The following is a 20,628-nucleotide window of genomic DNA, read 5'->3' as shown; positions in this document are numbered from 1 at the left end:
GGATCTGAACTTTTTTTCCCCCCATTCATAAGAGCTCTTTGCTGCACTGCTGTGTGGATCCATGTGAGAATTGGCCCAACTCCTTTGCTTTCCAAGTTTATGCGTCAGTGTTGAGGCGTCTTTACTCCCATTTTTAAAATAAACTGTACAACAGAGATATGTATTTTATCATCATTATGTTACGTAAAAGCCACATATAACCTGACATTCAGTTTTATGACCATAGTAACAAAGCACTTAACTCTATTTGCCCTCAAAACTGTGTTTGTCTAAAAGTGGATGTCCAAGAAGATCGTTAACAAATGGCTGACTTGGCAATTGAAGGCGCAAGGTGTGGTGGATGACGATGAGACAAACATCCTGACTGCAGGGACTTATGTCAGTCACACTTCACACTGTGCCTGTATCTGTAACTGGTACAGCAACCTGACACCAGAGGGACACATCCATCTGTCCACAGGGCTGCGTCTCTGCTCTTTCCTGCAGCAAATCCAGGTATGTTTACTTTGTGCCAAGCCACTGGAGCTTCACACATGCTCTGAACGTCTGCTCCTGGTGCTCACTGCCAGCCTGTCTTCATCTGCGGGTGAATCGGATGGTACTGTAATTACACAGCTATAATGATATCTTATTAATTTCCATGGAACTGTTTGCTCTTGGTGATGCTGAGTCTATAATAATAATCCTTCAGTAATAATTTTCCTTTAAAGTGTTCTCTGATTACACGGTTTTGTTTTGATAAACTCACACAACAGCCTTCCCTGTGCTGTAATCCCGACCTGTTCCTGACCTGTGCCCATGTGGTCTTCTGTGTACTGTGGTGCTGACAAAAGCCATTTGACTGTAGCCTGCCTGTATGAGACCTGACCAGTCCTTCACCGCAGCTGAGGTCTGAAAATGCCTGTACAAGAGTGGTGTGTGTGTGTGATTATTATCTTTCCTCTTGTTTCCTCCTGAATACATTATACCCTGCACGGCCTATGGAGTAAGTACGGATGTGTGTAACTGGCACAGGCTCTAACTTAATAACACTGTGGACCCTTCCACAGAAACCTGATGGGAGCTCTGAGAAATATTTTGCAACCCTGGGAGGGAGTTATGACATCCTTTGTTCAAACTAAACTCCTCCTTCCTCCTCACCTGAAAAAAGAAGTGTAGCATGCTGCTTTTCAACCAGTTTTCACGTGTCTGTAGGATCAGGTTACAGCTACATAGTTTCGAAAGACACATATTCCTTGTATGTTTTTGTTTGTGCGTATGGCAAGTACGTGAACCCACCTTTGAAAGTCGGTATTGTATACAAATCAACAAGTGTGTTTAGTGGTGTTTTCCTTCATCGTTCACGGTTAATATTGACGAGCTAACCTCCCTCTACACGTCCGTACATGTAACGTCATATAACTGCTATTGTTTTGTTCGTATTGCTCAACAGCTGTCACTTTTTGTCCTGAACTTTTTCTCCACTAAAAAGTTGCGTTTGTTTGCAAACAAAGGACAGCCACGTGGAGAACTAGATGCGCTAGGGCATTGTAGTTTCTTCACGAGCAGAAACCAAGGTACAACGTGCCCATTTGAACTCAATTACCCATGCTGCACCGGGAGCACCAGCTGAGCGGTGCGCAGTGGGCTGGATGTTTTTTTTTTTTTCCGCCCTGACAAATATATAAATAGGTCCAGTGTTGACTGTTAGCTAGTTAGAGGTCTTTGTTTTTGTCATCACCATAAAATCAAAATGTCCCGGCTGTGTAACAGCCTGCGTTGTTCACCGTAACTTTTCGAGGGCAGATATTTTTAAAGACACCAAAAAAAGTTTGTTTTTTTTGGGATACAGATTTATTTTTGTCCAAACTTCCTATCTTTTTCTGCACTTGTAACCTGAAGAGGAAGCTTCATCTGGACACTTCTGTCCAAGGTAACGTTACTAATCTATAACTAAGGATGTTGTTTATGTCGATTGGGGCTTATTTCAGACTTCTGTATTGATTTCCGTTTAAATTTGGACCAACGGCTCAGCTGCTGTTGTCAGCGGCTAACGGTCGGCACGAGGCCAGTCTCTTTGTCTAATGGACCGACACACGTGCTGTTTACTTCACCTTCAGAAACACAGACGGACGGACAGACAGACAGACAGTGACATTTTACTGGATTGTCTATAATTAAGACTTTAGTAATGAGATGTAATTCCACATTTCGCCACTTGGTTGTTTTTTTTAAAAATGGGGGAAAAACAACAAATAATGGCTGTATTATTTTGTTACTAGCTTTTTTTTCTTTATTTAATCTGGATGATAACAAAACAGATAAAATAATTTTGAATTATTATTATTAGTTATTCGTTTTGTTTTCTGTTTATTTATTATGAATTATTATTGATATTATTATTTGTTATTGTTTATTTATATTATTATATGTGTTCCATCTCAGGTGGTATTAGTCACAAAGCAAACTTTTCATGCGTCAGACACCTGTGGCTGAACCTGTCCTCTAGTCTGCATGACTGCAGGGAGGAGCTGCTGCTGCTGCTGTTGCTGGCAAATAACTCACGTGAATTGGTTGAGTCTGCTGAGGCTCAAGTTAAAAATAACCCCAGTTAAATGACCTAGCAAGAGCAAAGGCTACATCTGCTGCTACCTTTAACAGGGTCAGAGATAAGAGAGTTTCATGTATTGATGCAATGTCTTTAAGAACTTGACTGTCTTAGATAAAGAAATGTCTGATGTGGATTTGAACAAGCATAGGCATCCTTAATGTGGCACGTTTTTCTGAAAGAGACACATGTTTGAAGTCTTCATGTTTAACTAAAACAAAAAATATGACTCAAGGTTATCAGTAGCAGTGACTTGGCACCTGTTCACCACAGAATGATTATGTTGTGTATGATAGCGTCCCTGCCCCCACTCTCTTTCAAAACAAACCTGACTAACATGTAGGTTGGCCTTTCAACCGTTGCTCAAACTCTTACCCGCCTGTGTCTCTTTGTCATCTTCCGCCTCATGCAATCCATTGTGCTGCAGGGCACAACTGTTTTGCAGCAGTGATGCACTAGAAAAAAAGCAGCACAATTTGAGTGTATCTCAAATTTAATATCTTGAAACCAGTCTTCTCAAACCGTAAAACATTGTAGCACTACCCCATGGGCTATAGAAAAAAAAAATGCTTGTGGCAGTCACGTGTTTTCTCCCACTTGTGTGCACATGCTTGTGGCTTTGCTCTGTGAGTGCTTAGTGCCTGTGGTAAATGTTCTCAATTTGTACTACGGTCATCCAGTCAGGTTGCCGTGTATGATTTCATGACCTCTCCCTGTCTGCCTCTTCCTACCACATCTGATAGGATGCGTTGATAATAGTATCTTGTTATATTTAGCGTTTTTTTGAACTAGTACTGAACTGCCTGCTCTCCATCCTCAGGGCATCTTAAAGTCAAGAGAAGGTCTACGCTGAAGGTGGCAGCCATGGTGTTGATTCTGGGCAGAAGGTTGAACAGAGAGGACTCTGGGATCAGAGACTCACCAGCTGTCAAACGCAAGGTGCTGTCAATCAAATGTTCTGTTTTCTATCTTACAGCTTTTGTCTCAACTGATTAAAGTTTACAATTTTTGATGTATGTTGTTGTCTCCTAAGGTGTTTGAGGTTGACTCCAAAACTTTAGTCAGCCAGGATGTGTTGGACTTCTGCTCTGGCGCGTCCCACTCAGAGGGCATCCTGCAAGTGTTCAATGAGTTTCGCGACTGCCGCCTGTTCACTGATGTTGTCATCAGCGTGCAGGGTCGTGAGTTCCCCTGCCATCGCGCTGTGCTTTCCGCCTGCTCTTCCTACTTCAGAGCCATGTTCTGCAACGACCACCGCGAGAGCCGCGAGATGCTGGTCGAGATCAACGGCATCCTGGCTGAGGCAATGGACTCCTTCCTCACCTACGTTTACACCGGCCGCGCCAAGATCACTACCGAGAATGTCCAGTTCCTCTTTGAGACCTCCAGCCTCTTCCAGATCACCACGCTGCGTGATGCCTGTGCCAAGTTCCTGGAGGACCAGCTGGATCCGTGCAACTGCTTGGGCATCCAGCGCTTCGCAGACGCCCATTCCCTGAAGCAGCTGGCCAGCCGCTGCCGCAGTTATGCCCTGGCCAACTTCTCAGATGTGGCTCAGCATGAGGAGTTCCTCGACCTGCACAAGGAAGAGCTGGAAGAGTACACTTGCAGTGATGAGCTGTCCATCGGTAAGGAGGAGGTGGTGTTCGAGGCGGTGATGCGATGGGTGTACCACGACATAGAGATCAGAAAGCCCATGCTGAAGGCCCTGCTGCACCATGTGCGTCTCCCCCTTTTGCACCCCAACTACTTTGTCCAGACAGTGGAGGGGGACCAGCTGATCCAGAATGCCCCCGAGTGCTACCAGCTTCTCCACGAGGCCAGACGCTACCACGTGCTCGGAAATGAAATGATGTCACCCAGAACTCGACCACGCAGGTGACTAAAAATGTTTACTTGCTAGTCTAGATTTTGTCGATAACAGGAAACAGGCACTTGTGTTCATTAATCAGTTTAACCTGTCACAACATTTCTGACTTGCGGAAGGAGTCTGATTGGCTAAATGCTCACAGTATGTGCCATGCTGGAATCGCATGAATGATGAATGGCTGCTAGCTCCTTGTGCGCCAGTTCTTTTCTATTGAAAAAGACAATAGACTTTATTTGATCTTTTCTGGCAGCTTCTTTGTCTAGTTGGGTTTAAACATCTATTCCACTGCTATGCCAGAGGTCAGAGTGAGATAAGAAAACATGTATTTTTAGATGTTAAACAACCTTTTATCCCAGATTGTGTAGCTAGAGGTCACAACTTGCACATGAACCTGGTGCTCCTGGCAGTGTTGTTGTTGCACTGTGAGAGAGAGAGAGGCAGTGTTATTGTGCTGAGCAGACAAGTGTGTCATTGACTACAGTGTTTTGAAACCCTATTTTGAAATGGAAATGATAATGAGGAAGGCAGGGCATGTTCGTACACAGACTGGTTGGCTTGAAAGAAACAAAATGGTGTGATGCAAGAAACGGCAGTCATGAAATGTTGAGTTTCATGTTCACCTTGCTGATGTGCCCCCACCTGTTCACTTTTTACCTATTCAACGGTCTCTTATTTCCAGTCTCTTTTTGTTGGAAGAGGGTCCAGATGGATGTAGAGTTTGGTTAACGACAAAGGTCGACGGTGACTGAAACCTTGCAAATGAGATACAAAACGGGCCATATTTCAACAACAGCAAACAACAGCACAGCTGCCTTGTGCTGCCTGCTGCACGGTTTAAAGTGGGAGCAGTGCCAGTGAGCAGCTGTCCGTTATTAAGGCTGTGTATTTCAGGTGTATTGTGTCAGTATCCAGGCAGATCTGTTCAGATCAGCAAGCCAATCAGGCAGTTGCAGTCCCTGCACCGTCAGCTTCATTTGCCCTGAGGGCCAAATCTGCTGCTGCTCAAAACATATGCCAGGTTCTCCCCTGTCTACACCGGGGGCTATTTTTTCTCTTTAGAAACCTCCTAAAATCTAATGAATCACATGCACACACACATAAAGCTAAAGCACTCCTATGCTAAACTATTGCCCTGATTTCCTACCTGTCTGACTTGCACTCTATCACATGCTGAGTAAACAGGCGGAGAAATGTAGGGGAAAGTGCAAAGAAACATGCTTTTGCGCCAACAACATTGCATGCATTGCATTGAATTTTTTTCTTTGACAGAAAAAACCCCACTAGTAGCCTGTATCAGACATCAGTGTTTTTCAAAAGACGAGAAGCTGTTGTTGATTAGCTCCCCTGTAGGAAATGCGGTCATATCCACCACATGTGTTGAACAGCTAAATAGGAAAGCTTTGTGATCATGGAAATTCAAAGTAAGTCTAGTCACAAGTGTGTTTTCATTGTACCCCAGATTGACACCTACATTGTAAATTAAACCTTGCCTTGAGGATAAATGGCGCTGACCCTGCGAAAACCTCCAGTCTTTTCCTGCCCGGCACACATTAATGCCTTCTGTAATTAGAAATTGCCTGAAGCGATGACAAGCATATGTTTATATGTCTTCATACCCTTTGTGTGTGCCTACAGTTATATAATTTGGTTTTAATTAGATACCATATCCGTAATCTGTACATTCTTGCAAGTAGGCTTTTAATTTGAAATTCTCTTCTTCTGTTTGTGTTTTTATAACCGCTTCATCTGTGTTGTTGTTCCTCCTCCATCTCTGCCTGCACAGGTCAACTGGCTTCTCTGAGGTGATTGTGGTGGTGGGGGGCTGTGAGAGAGTGGGAGGCTTTAACCTGCCCTACACCGAGTGCTATGATCCAGTCACAGGAGAGTGGAAATCCCTTGCCAAACTCCCTGAGTTCACCAAGTCAGAGTATGCTGTCTGTGCCCTCCGCAATGACATTCTGGTGTCAGGTAAGAACCTGCTACATTTGTTAGAAACGGGTCAATAGCATGGCCCCATCAAGGCTTCAAATTAACACCAGCCGAACTGCGATTTACAGGTGTCTATTAACTGGAGCAGACAGTGTTGTCAAGTTATCGAACACTTGGCAGGTGCTGCATTAAATTCTGAATAATGAAACATCTGCCCATCGTGTGCTTAAGCTGCGGTTTTCCCAGCATGTTGATGTTTGTTTTTACTAGTTAGAAAGTTATCAACAACAATAGGATTGTCTTTTTCAAGAAAACCATTTTGGCTGGTAAACAATACTATCACCAGCTTGTGCTGTGGTTAGACTCAGTATGGACTTGGTTGTTACAAATATAATATTTTGTCACAGCCTAAAAGAAGAATTCACTAGTGCGCTCTGTAGTCAGTGTGTGTATGTGCTCAGCTTGCCATCTAATCCCCCAGTGGAGTGGCAGGAAGGGCCGCAGTGGCTGTTTGCCCTGTGTTATTTTTACAGCCACAGCCTGCTGGAGCTGAAGGAAAATATGAGAGCAACATCTGGATGCACTCTCCAGGCTCAGCGCTGAGAGAGGCCTTCGTTGGCTACCTCAGGCCTTCTCTCTTCCTATTGCCCAATCATGGGGATCACCACCTTTCACACTGGTTGTGCAGCTTCATAGCTCTCACTGCCTCCTGCCAAGGCCGCTGCATTTTTGGAGTGTAACACAGGCCAAGTGTGGCGTAAGCCTCCTTTGGTGAAAAAGAGATCAAGATTAAACAAGACATTAGTATTACATCATTTTTTAACTGATGAAGTCAGAATGAAGGTTGTTGCTGAAGCCAGACATTGATATAAATACGTGTTGTGTACAGCAAGCTGGATTTTAGTTTTAGGGCATTGAGTTTATGCAGTGACAGAAGTTCAAATGTGCCTCGTACGACTGCTCATGCTCAAACCTGCTTTGTATGAGCTGCGAAACACCACAGGACTTAAACAGCCGTTGAAAGATACAGAGAAGCAAAAAAAAAAAAATGAAGGAGTTAAAGAGGGAAAAAAACAAACGTTCTCCCCTTCAGCAACGAGTCTTCAGTGTTTATGCTTTTTTATGCTCTCACTGTGCCAAGTCCTCACGTGTTCGCTATCAATCTACCCTCAAGTGCTGCCTGGAAAAGTCAACATACCCCTCCCCCCGTCTCTCTGTCTCACACAGACATATGCAACAGTACTTTATAGCATATCTCTGTGTTTGTCGCCATACATCTGATCCCCCTTTCTCAACTTTATTTTTGTCTTGAACTGTCTTGGTTACAAGCCCACACATACCTCCACTCTGCCTGCCTGCCCCTCTCCTCACACTGGGAACTAGTGCAAATACCTTGGAGAAGCTCCAGTCTGGAGCACAGCTGCAGTTAGCTGTGGTCTTAAATAGGATGTGGCTCATTGAGTGCACAAAACCTCTTATGTTCTGTACAGGGACAGGGCCACCGCTGGCTTTCTCACATCCATAACATTGTAATCAGCCTCTTTGTCACATCCAGAGTGAGCATGTCTGATTAACACCAAAATGCTTTGAGTTTAGGAGTGCTTAAGATTACAGTCGGAATGAGCTCAATTATGATCTGATCTCACAAGATAAATTGTTTGGTTCAGGAAATGCATGTATTTTTGCTATCTGACTCCAGTGTAGAAAATTGAATGCATTTGTAAAATGTCTTATCAGTTAATGAGCAGCAGACAGCACGCGTTTGCCTCACACATTACAGAGAGATGCATAGTCACATTAGGATCAGCGACATGCAACTCCAGCAATGCGTGACTCTCAGAAAGCTGTCACACAAATCATGTTGGTACCTCCCAATCTCGCTGCCTCTTGTTCTCTAAGAACAGTTATTATCAGCAGTGGTCCTCCCCATCTGAGCTGGAGGGAGCAGCCAAAGTTTTTGGTGAGAAAAGACCTTCTTCCGAAGGTGGTAGTTCTTTTAACTGTCTCTCTAGGCTCACAAGGCTCTCTTTGAAGTGGTGGGTCATCTGACAACATGTTTCCTTCATGCAAATCTTTCAAGACCTGAAGCCTTAAGGGCAGCAGACTGTCTGGCTCTTTCACTATCCAGCAGATTATTGAGCAGACATGTGCTGCTACTAACTTCCCTCCCTTGTCTGCTTTTGTCTGCGTGCTACAGTATAATTAAATTATTAACCTCCCCAACAAAAATGAGAAGAGTTAGACATGCGCAGCCACTTATTTATTTAACCAGATGACATTTCAAGGAGGTGATTTTTTTTTTTTTTATTAAGATGAAGCTCACATTTATTATCTATACCCACCTGTCTAGTCTGTCTGTCAGCTTGCTAACAATACAGAAAAGCTCCTCTTTGTTAACATGTGAATACAGAAGAGTCCTAGACACCTTTGTTAACATTGGCAGGTTTTATTTATGCCTTTACCGTTGCTCCATATAACCACCCACATGTGTTCTGTTCAAAGAAAACACCCAGCAGCAAATCACAGACAATACCGCAACAAAATATGGATTGAAAAATTTTATAGTTTAGTTTCAATATCATGTTTTAATACCTGCTTTTAAGTAGGAAACTGTTCTTCTGTGAAGGGCAGAAGCTTTAAAGGGAGAGGTCTGATTTGAAGGCGGGAATGCTTTTATTAATTAATCATAATCTGTGTTTTATTAGCTGATATCACCACCGTGTGATCAATTTAAGTCCCGGTGTGAAATAACACAGATTGTCACTGACCTTTCTGTTTATGTGCTTGAGTCTTGTTGGTATCCATGCTACACTCATGGTCCAAGGCATACTGCCTCTGAACTTATTGTTGGATAAAAGCCAGCAGATAACTGCTACTGGATCTAACAGCGGTACTGTGGTCGCAAAGTTCAGATAATATTTAGATTATATTTCATTTTTCTTTCACTCTAGTTCTGAGTTTTGATCGGTTCATCTACATCTTATCATGTCTTTGCCCTTCCTCCTCAAAAGATAGTATGTGCTACCCAAGATCAGTTTGCTTCCTTCTTCAGTGAGTGGAGAATCAATGGACGTGTGTTTGTGTGTGTGATTACTGAGAGGGTGAGCACACATGTCAGGGCTTGTTAAAAATGTGTCTGGGTCGCACTGTAGCCTGGCCAGGTGACTGTTATTATTCACTGCAGCCTCTCACATGGCATATTTGCCCAGAGACAACAGATGAGACTCTCAGCCACACTGTACTATCTCTGTTTCCTGAAAAAGATCCTAATTCTGTTCTGTTTGCTTTAGAAATCATTTAAAACCTGATGGTTACACAACACCTGTGTACGTGATGAACAGTATGTGGATCTTTAAATAGCCAACATGCTGTATGTTTGACTGTGCATGTATGAGGAAACCTTTTATTTGCTACGTGAACTCTCCAGATCAAGCTCAGGTCAAAGTTAGATAAGGCATTTACAACTTTACCTCAGTTAGGAGATAAAACATTACTTTGACATAAACACACCATCCAAAGCAGAGCTGATTAGTTTATTTCTAAACTTCTCATTTATATCACATCAACTGAATTAATGATCCGAGTGGTCTAGTGCTAAATTTGCTCTTCTACTGAAACTGAACCCAAAGTCCTGAATATGAACTGTTGTGTCGCATGTTTGTCTCTGTGGTGTTTTCAGGTGGTCGTATCAACAGCAGGGACGTGTGGATGTATAATTCCCAGCTCAACCTGTGGATCAGAGTGGCTTCTCTTAACAAAGGCCGCTGGAGACACAAGATGGGCGTCCTACTGGGAAAGGTAAGGAGGGAACCTCAAACTAAAATGTTTGCAGTAAGAGTGGATTTACTGGATTACAAAATACATCTAGCGTTTTCTGAAAAGGAGAAAATATTGAGCCATTCTTCAGTTTGCGTGACAATTTCAACCATTCTTTACCAAATTGGAGAAATCACAAGCAGCCCAAACTGGTCAGTTTCAATTCAGATGTTCTCCACGAGGTGTCCAGTAGCCACCATAACCCAGACACACGGTTTTTGAAGAGGTGCGAGGTGCAGCTACACTAGTACACACAATTATAAAGCCAGCACATACACTGTCAATAAAGCAACAGTTTGGTTTCTCAGGAAAATTCATGAAATGTGTGCTTGTAGAAATTAGAGTCAGGGGAGCTTCAGAGGAATAGGAAAGCAATGCAATTCATCAACATTGTCATTATTGCCTGACGTTAACATAACCTGAGGTAAAACACACTGAGGAAATACCTGTGAAATCACCTGCTGGACAGGTAGGAGCTCATTGATTGATTGCTTTCAAATCCTACTTTTCACAATCACACCTCTCATCCCACTGTTCCACATGCTGTCTGACCTGCAGGCTTGACGGAATTTGTTTTTAAGCACACCAAATGCTTTGAATACTTAAACCTGAGTCACTCATCAGAGGCAGGAAAGAGGCCACACTTAGGAATTCCAGTCACATTTAGCTATAGCCTGCTTTCTGCTTCTCAATGATCTTCCGTGTTGATCCATGAGGGCCCCTTGTGACAAGGTGCATTTACCATATTACTGTATTACTGTGCGTGACGCATCCGTTTGTTGCCCCAGGGTTTGTTAACAACGGTTGCCAGCTCATCTCACACATCCTGGATACATCAGAGCTGATTCAACAGAGAGAAGGAAGTTTGCCTTTGTTTAAAACTGGCATATAAAAGAGCGCTACTCGAACAGTGCTGCTGATTTATTCATTACATACCCCACACATGGAAAATAATTTCACTAATAATTATATTTTATATCTATTGTAGAAATGTAGAATTGTTTTTAATCCTTTTTCTATCATATTTCAGATGCATATGACCTTACCCCCTATATACACTATATGTCCACTGAAATTTGAGTAAACTTCATGTCTACACGTCTGATCATTAATCCTCGATCACTGCTTAGACTCTTCAGCTGTCACTATTTACAGTCTCTTGTACAAGTCTAGGTGGATATTCTTGTATGAGGGCATTGGGAGTTTAATGGATGTATGCCAGCAACTCACACTTCCAAGTTAAGGGCTAGCTTAGTCCACTTGCCCATATTATGTTTCATGGGACTCTGCTTTATCATATAAGCCTGGAGTGGCCATACATGGCTGTGCGAACACCTGATAAGCCTGTAAACACATATGCATACTTAGGCATAATATAGCATGCACACAAGCTCTGTAAGTATATACAGTACAAGGCTGCTCATGGCACTTGGCACATAGGGCTTGTTACATTCCATTTACAAAAGAGGAAACTCTGTCATTAGATTAAAAAACTACATCCGTAACCTGTAAAATGCTTGTAATTACATGTTGTGGTTTATATTGTTCTCAAACTAGATAGTCAAACCTGTCTTTACATTTTTAGCATTTCTGGTTGTAAAGACCATCTTAATGTAAAACACGTTCACTTAAGACAATGGCTTGTGTACACCGTGAAAAGTTACTGACCTGTAATTATCCGTCATTAGTGTTGCGTAAAGGAGAGCAGCCATTGATTGTCTCAGTTGAGGAGGCAGAGCATAAACACAGATGACTCAGGCGGACACATCACTCAGTCGTGTGTGTGTGCATTAGCCATCATGTACACAAGTGCACACGCTTGTGTACACACATAAAGAACATGGACACGAGCACAGGTATTCTTTGAAAGCTTTGGGCTAAAAGCACTTTATTTACTTTGTCAGGAGGAGCATGACTCAGGATGGGTTCTCGTCATCTGTAGAAATCATGCAAACATACTTTTTAACTTTTTTTTTTTTAAGAGTTCTCCTTGTGACCAGTCTGTATTGATTTTTCTGTGATGCCTAAACTACACCTAAAATGCTTAGTTGCCTTTCCGCAGAAACAACAAACACACATTCAAGCTACAAACTGCTGTTCCACAACAGTGAGGTAATGAGCTGGACGGTTACACTGTAGCTATAAAAGTCTGCACTTCGCTCCAAAGTGAGTCATGTATCAAGATATGGTGAAAACAAGATGGGCTGACATGGCTGCCAATTAATACACAGTTATGGAACATTAAAGGAAACCAAAACGCACCGATCTGAGACTGTCGTGCAAAATGTATTTGATGCTAAAATGAGACAACACAGTAGGAGTCAGACTTTTATTTTTTAAAACTTGCGTCTAAGGACTGTAACTTGAGTGAATCTTGCCAGGCATCACTCACAATATATAAGATGCAGTGTTTTTTTTTTTTTTTTTACCCTTTCTTGAAAAACACATTCCTTAGAGACGTTAAATCCCAGCTCTTGCAGCTCTTGTCTCACCACTTCCTGTATCTGTTACACACATGTGCTTTTGTCCTCAGCTTTTGACATTTTCTTCCTTCTGTCCTTCTGTTTATTTTACAGACTTTTGAGAGTTGAGGGTCAAGTGCTTTATTCTTTTTGATGCCTTTTAGTAAGTTGCCACCAATTGACTGACAGAAGACAAATTACACGTGCAATCTGACTTTTTGTAAATTACCTATTTTGTGCTATCTATTTATCCCATTTTGTTTCCTCACATCTTTTTTTTTTTCAGATTGCTCAGTAAGGACCTTTCCAAGGAAGGCTCTTTATGTTTCATTCCAGAGGAACATACAGATATCTCAAAAACAGTATCTGTGTGTATCTCTGTGTTGTCATTTTTCCGCAGTATTTTGTTCCCCCTCCTCGTGAGTTTGTACTCAGTCATTTCCTCATTCAGTCTGTAATTTCCCCCTTTTGATGTGCAGACTGATGCTTCAGTTGCAAGTACAGAGAAACAGTTGTAAACAAGCCTGTATAATGAGCATGTGTGCATGTTGATGCTTTTTTTCCAATATTTCTTCATTTGCACACATATTCACGCCTTCATCTGACTTACTATACTTGTGTAGACCTTCCATTTACGACGACCATTCAAGTCTAAACTTCTAAAGCTTACAGGGATAAAAGTACAAGAACACACACACACACACTCACTGCCCTGCGTTCTGTGATGTCCTGTTGAACTGGTCTTGTTTCCACAGAGTAGAAGCAAAATTAGGTCACCGCTTGTTTTCCCCTCCCTGTTATGGCTGCGCTAGGTGACGGCTGTTCTCATCCATCATAATGTTTCACTCTTTCGCTCTCTTTGTCTATCTGTCTCTGTCTCCCTCTCTCTCTCTCTCTCTTTTCTACTTTGTCGAATTCCCCCTGAAGCCGCTCAGTGTCCGTGTTTCTCTGTTGGTCACTAGCTCTCACTTCTTTCATGTTAAGGAAGCAGTTAATCTTTCAGCTATTGTCAGTGTTTGAACGTGGTCATAAAGTAAGCCGTGAATGTGCTCGTTCAGTGGGTAGTATGTGTGCTCACAGAGAGTCATGAATCATGTTTTGCTCCCGTGTTTATGTGATAGCTACATAACTCAATTCGATATAGGGTAAGTGCTACCATCATCGAGCTAATGTGGAATGTGCCAATATTGATATACAGTACTTACACTGCTTATCGAGTGAGTGCAGAGTGGTGAGGACAAGAAGAAAAGAGTGATCTAATGCGTCCCAGCCCCCCACTACTGTCTTCAAACAAGCTAGTGTCTGCATATCCTCAATGGACCATTAAAGGGTCCATTCGGCCAAATTATGAAATATTTTCTCATCTACCTTTTATTTTTGCTAGTACTCTGAGTAGTCCACAACCTGCTCAGTCAACAGTTATTATAGGGACTATTTCTTTTGGTAACAGGCAGTCCCACTGAACTGTTCACAACGAGGTCCAGGACATTGTTTTTGGAAGGAGACTTTACTGTTAAAATGTTTGATTTTCCAGTGCTTTTAGCACAACAAACAAAACTATATTTACTCCCACTGTATTATGGAGGAGGAAGAAATCTTTAAACCTGGGCAAATAAAACCTGAGTGGCTTAAAGTGATGATCAAAGTCAAAGTAGTGGGTCAACTAACCCCCTAAAGGCCAGTGGAAAAAGAAATCCTTTTAGAACCTCTTCAAATATGTTCACTCTGCGCTTGATTAACTTTATCTCTCAGTGCCACACACCACTCTTATCTCACTTTTGTTTCTCTTACACTTCTTTAATTTCAACACACAACCTGTATTTAACTTTATCAGCTGTACCAACACAGAGTATTAAAATAAACACATTTCAGTTGGTCTACATGCCCATAGTCTTATTGTGTTAATTACAGTCTGGCAGCTGTGGTCAGGGGATTGGCGTGTGGTTGTCTTTGAAAACAGATGAATGTAGACACGCAGAGACAACGGTTCTTTGAAAAAAGTTCTCAAAGGGTTTTGTTTTGTTGTTCTCTGTATCAGATTTTCAGTTAAAAAAGGCGGTAGTGCTATCAACACTCCAAAGAGTTGAATGCAAATATCCATGTGCCCAACCACTTCTGTCTCATTGTTCCCTGTTTAATTCCATCTCCCTCTCTGTCTCCCTCTCGCTCCCCTTTGTACTTGTTTATGCTTCTGACTATGTGGAGAGACAGGAACAGCCCGAAGGTTTTCTGTTGCATAAGACCTGCCTGTTGATGAGCAGTGTTGTGCTCATAACCAGTCGTGCTGCTCAGTGTGTGAGCTCCTTCCAGAATATGTTATTGAGGAAATAGAAATTTACCATAAATCGCTACCGTTCACTATTCTTTTTAAATACTCTTTTTCCCTTAATGACATATTTTTCCATTCTTCATGCCTCATGTTCCCAATTTTATTTTCTCATTTTGCCATTCTTTCCGCTCCAGGAAGGTAGTATATGTAGCCACAAAACCATTTAATTTTCCAGAAAATGGCGTGTGGCCACTGACTACTATTATGTATTTTGAATGTAAATTATATTTTAAATTAACAGATGATGACACCACAAGGCAAACATATTCACAAACGGCTGTTGTGACTGAAGGTATTGTTATGTTGTTCCTGATTGTGCCTGGAACAACTGGATCTTTGGCAGGTATAAGGACAACAAGGGCAGGGGCAATGATGCTTGTTCAGAGGCAGTACGTCATCTTTCTGCTGCACCTGATAAACTTGTTCCCAAAGTGCTGATGTAGAGCTATTGTTCGTACTCATGAACTAGTGAGCTTTAATACAAACATCTCACTTACAATGAATGTGTGTGTTTTTGTGTAAATAATGTATGTGAAAAAAAAGAATATATCACACAAGCACAACTCTTGCATTCCCTAATTCAGAATTTTGTAATCTTGCTCTGTGTAAAAAGGTTATGGAAATCTCAACCCCTCCTCAATCCAAATGTGCTTCTGTGTCTGCCCTCAGGTCTATGCTGTAGGTGGCTATGACGGGCAGAGCCGCCTGAGCAGTGTGGAGTGTTACGACTCCTTCTCCAACCGCTGGACGGAGGTGGCTCCCATGAAAGAGGCCGTCAGCTCTCCGGCGGTGGCCAGCTGTGCCGGCAAGCTCTTTGTCATAGGAGGGGGGCCCGACGACGACACTTGTTCAGACAAGGTGGGAAACAGATGTGTGCTCCCACAACCACACACTTAAGCGCATAGTGACTACAGCTGAGGCACTTATGTCTCAGATAACATGTTTTCAGTGATTACACCTTAAAGATACAAGAGATGTGCAAGACTTGTCAGTTGTCTAAACATGAATTCAACTTGTTGGTGTCAAGCTATGGGTTTAAATTAGGCTGTGCTATAAAGGCAGAGTTCTAAACAGGTTCTTCATAAAAAAGAAAGTGCAACAAAATTTAAAATACATTTCAGGAAATATGAAGTAAATATCAACAGTATTTATTTAGTTCACAGATTCTGCATAATTATATTCAGGATGAATGATGAAATATTCATAGCAACCGAAGAAACAAAGTACAAAAAGAAAATAACAATGTCTGTTGTGGCCAATCCCTCAAAGATAAGACTTTTCGGGAAAGAAATAAAGCTAACAAGAGTTAACAAGAAATGATTAATAATCATGTTTAGTTTTAGGCTGGTGAGATATGAGGTACATTACAAAAACAGAAACTGCATCTTTTCCTGGTAAACATCCCTGATCAGCGGTGCAGCTGACAACACAGCTGTGGTGGGCCTGATCACAGACAACAAAAGAAAGGCATACCTGAGGGAAGAAGAAGACCTGACCTGCTGTTGTCAGTACAACAGCCTAATCCCGAATGCCACTAAGACTAAGGAACTGGTAGTGGGCTTTGGGAAGAAGCAGGGAAGGAAATACACCCTCCTTGATATTAATGGATTCTAGTTGGAGAGGGTGGACTGCTTCAAATACTTTGGTGTCCACATCCTGACATGGACACGGCGCTACTGATTCAGTGGTGATAAATGCAAGGCAGCAGCTGCTTTACCTCACATGCTTGAGGAAATTCCAGGTATTCACTCAAATACTGTGGAATTTCTATTGCTGTACCATCAAGAGCGTCCAGTGTGTAACGTTGCTGCCTAGTAAGCAAACCAAACAGGCCTGGCAGGCCCTGCAAAGAGTGGCACCTTTTGGCTCAACATGAAAGAGGTGGTGCTCTCCCCCGCCTAAAAGAAATTTACACCAGGCGCTGCAAGGATAAGGCCAGAAGAATCATTAAGCATCCCAAACGGATAATGGCCTTTTCTCTGTGCTGCAGTTAGGAAGAGGGTACTGGTTGCTCCAGACCACCACGAAGAGGCTCAGGAAGAGCCTTTAGCCTCAAAACTCTTACATTTTGCTTTCAATGTACTTTACATGATTACATGTGCCAAATGAAACTTGTTTGTTTGTCATAACAACCATATCCTGCTCAGTCTGGTTGATCCTGATATAGCTGGTTACCACATTATCTCCATGCCCTTCTTTGAGTGAATCATTGATTACTTGATGACAGTGACGGGGTGTGACATGTTGTTAATTGAAATAGGAAAAAGAAGAAGGAAAAGATTGAAGGATAAGGTGTACAAATCAATTTTCTATGTTAATCACAGTGAAATATGAGGATGTAGTGTCAAATAAAGATTCTGGAGTGAATGCCAGATAACAATAATTATTTTAGGATTTGTCATCTGCCAGGATGTGCCAGCTTTAAAATACTGGGGTTATACTATATAACCTCAGCAATGAGGGCTTAACAATGCACTCTGAAATAGATTCATTATGTTTTGACCAACAGCCTATTGTGGTAGTAAACAGGAAGACGATGGCATTTGCAAGAACTCAAACTTCAGAAGATGCACTTTTTTTATCCTCCATGGCCTGACGGGACTAGATTTCAATCTGACTCCAATTCCTTTGGATTTCTTATCTCTGGAGTCTCCTAGCAGAGTCAAATTCATTGATGTCAGTGGCCCTTGTCTGTTGGAGTCTGATCCTGTGTTCACATTGGCTGTAGTCTGAGACGTCACTGTGATGAAGGAGACTGTTTTAAAGAAGCGTGGGTGAAAGAATGCTTAGATTGTATGCAAAACCACATGGAGTCAGACTGAAGTCAGCCCACAGACAAGTCCGTGCAACCACAGAATGCAAATGTTTTTTAGTTTAATAATCACCAAATGGTATATTTTAAAGAGATGTAGAGAGTCTGTCCTTCTTTTTCTTGCTTTCATCACAATAGAACGCAGCTAATACATGTAACTGTGTGTTACAGGTTCAGTGCTATGATCCAGAGACAAACTCTTGGTTACTAAGGGCCAACATCCCCATCGCCAAGCGCTGTATCACCGCAGTGTCCCTCAACAACCTGATCTATGTGTGCGGTGGTCTCACCAAGTCCATATTCTGCTACGACCCGGCAGAGGACTACTGGATACATGTGGTGCACACCTTTAACAAACAGGTAATAGAAGAAATGTACATTTAGAGCACTTCAACTGTTTGAATCCTGGATACTCTGAACCTGCAACCTCTGGTTTCCGTCCCTCTCTCCCTGCAGGAGAGCTGTGGCATGTCAGTGTGCAACGGTAAGATCTTCATCCTCGGTGGCAGAGGTGAGAGTGGTGAAGCAACAGACACCATCCTGTGTTACGACCCGTCAACGGGCATCATCACAGGAGTGGCAGCCATGCCACGGCCGATCTCCTACCATGGCTGCGTAACCATCCACCGCTACAATGACAAGTACCACAGGCCCTGACCATAAACAGACACACAGACCACACACAGGAGAGCACACACTAAAGAACTTAAACTCTTTGAAACACGAGCTCTTCAAGTTCACCCCATGCACAACACAAACACAATCGCACACTTCTGTAGAAGAGGCACACTGAGTAGTTCAGTCTACAGTACCGTTGAGCTAATTTATTTTCTCACAGCAACATGTAGCAGTACTCATTGTAGTGCTCTGAATCTTTTGCTGTTCTGTACCATAGTTATAGTCCTTCCGTGGAAATGATCAGAGGCTGACAATGCTGAGAGTCAGATCAACATGCGCCTTGCATTAGCAGTAACTGCACAAGCTTGAGAAGTACTAGATCATATATGACAGAATTAAAGGAAACCGATCGTTCATGGCCATCGACCTGATTGCAGATATTTGGGGGAAAACATGCGCAAGCATTTAATCAGAGCATGGAGATTAACTCTTAACCTTAGGATCACGCATCCATGGTTACATGTTCTAAACACAAAGTTCACTTACTTAGCTTTTCACAGAGCTTTCAACCATGTCCCATCAGGTGATTTCAGTGCAGTACTTATCATGTACTTATTATGGCTGAAAACTCGCGAATTAAATATTAGTTCAGAGTATTTTACCACATAAACTGCAATATTTTTACATATTTTCAAGTTCTTTTTCAAGTTTTCTACAAGACAATGAGTAAATTGTTAACTTACTTAACTATATTTTATGGATTTAATACCTAAATTAATTTGATACTAAAAAGGGCTAAAAGCCCTAATAACATGATTGTGCTTTTATGATTGATTATAAAATGATACTGATTATAAGCAGGTAATCAGTCCGAACGTGAACTTCCCAGCACTGTGCTTTTACTGCTGTGCAAAGTCACCTCACCCTGAGATGTAGGTCGCTGATGAGCTGAAATGATCACAGATTGTGCTGATGAACAAAAACAATTGAAAAATGCCCATACAAGAATGAGCTAACAATTATCTGCCAGCAGTAGAGAAACTTTTGACTGACAGATCAGCAGCCAGGTCAGATTTCTAACTGCACTCCATGCAGGTATGCACACACAGTACAATACAGCTAAATGCTGGTAAAGATCACAAAAACGTACTGTCCTCCGTTTTTTTAACTCTTTCCTTTGATACTAAAAATGACCTGATAAAGATGTGGCAAGCAGTCAGCCAGCTGCTCCCCCACAGAATCAGTGGTCATAAATACAAGTTGCCCTCGCCTGTCGACCCACAGTGGAGTTAAGAGAAGAGATAAAGAGCGGAGGCTGTATCAAAATATTGGAAGATAGCCACCATTAGCTCTGCCCTTTTGTTTCCCTTTTTCCTCACATCCTTCCACCTAGTTCTACTTCCCATGTACATTTCCCATTTCCCTGCTCCAGCTGTGTCATCACCTCACATTTTCCAATCTACTATTTCACTTTTAAGCTTTATTTTGCTTCATTAAAATTATTATTAATACACACATTACTGATATTTTATGTTTTATTTTTCTAAGTTATACCTGTTTGTCTTTTTTTATAATTGGATGTTTATTGTATTATACATAACTTTAGTGTGCTTATTTCTCATCGACGTTAGTTTATTGGCGTACTGGGCTTCTGGGTTGTTTTGACGCCTTTGTAGATCAAACTCGAAGACTGCTCTGAATAAGTGGTGTGGATGTTTGATATGTATGTATGTATGTATTCGACTTTTACGACTCGGTCTGGATGTGTTGGAGCCAAGGAGGTTTGTCAAAGAGTTCAGGTGCAAACATTGCCCGACTGCTTACTTCTGTCAGCAGAACTTTTCACACTGATGGTGGCACCTCTCACCTGTGCACTTGCGTGTAAAGATGTAACTCGGGGTAACCATAGATACCTCCAGGTGTGTACAGTATGTGTGTTTCCTGGTCAGCCAAGGTGGTGTGTGTATCAGTGCCATACCTCACACAGGGGGGTTACAAGTTCTGAATGATGAGGATTTTGGATCAGGTGGCTCATGGTCAGTGAAAGTCCCCTTTTACTACAACAGGTGTTGATAGACTAGAGCTATTGCTGTGAATATAACTTTAATATGTTTTTGTTATCTTTGTTAAACTTGTATTTAAATGTGTCTTTTTCTTGGCTGTTTTTTCTGTAACTGAGAGCCCCAATTGTGCACTTTGACAGAA

General features: G+C 42.0%; 1 protein-coding gene across 1 annotated transcript; it reads left to right on the top strand.

Annotated features, from left to right (window-relative positions):
* The first annotated feature begins 1,695 nt into the window (after window positions 1-1,695).
* klhl24a (kelch-like family member 24a) lies at window positions 1,696-19,014 on the top strand. The gene is made up of 8 exons (XM_070844861.1): window positions 1,696-1,912; window positions 3,408-3,526; window positions 3,621-4,465; window positions 6,241-6,425; window positions 10,066-10,184; window positions 15,663-15,851; window positions 17,977-18,165; window positions 18,262-19,014. Exons 2-8 carry the CDS (start codon window positions 3,452-3,454, stop codon window positions 18,460-18,462), a joined length of 1,803 nt encoding a protein of 600 aa, XP_070700962.1. The 5' UTR covers window positions 1,696-1,912; window positions 3,408-3,451; the 3' UTR covers window positions 18,463-19,014.
* The last annotated feature ends 1,614 nt before the right edge of the window (window positions 19,015-20,628 follow it).

Source organism: Pempheris klunzingeri, chromosome 15, assembly GCF_042242105.1.
Source record: "Pempheris klunzingeri isolate RE-2024b chromosome 15, fPemKlu1.hap1, whole genome shotgun sequence".
Lineage (NCBI taxonomy): Eukaryota > Metazoa > Chordata > Actinopteri > Acropomatiformes > Pempheridae > Pempheris > Pempheris klunzingeri.
This window is presented reverse-complemented; position numbering and strand designations above follow the sequence as displayed.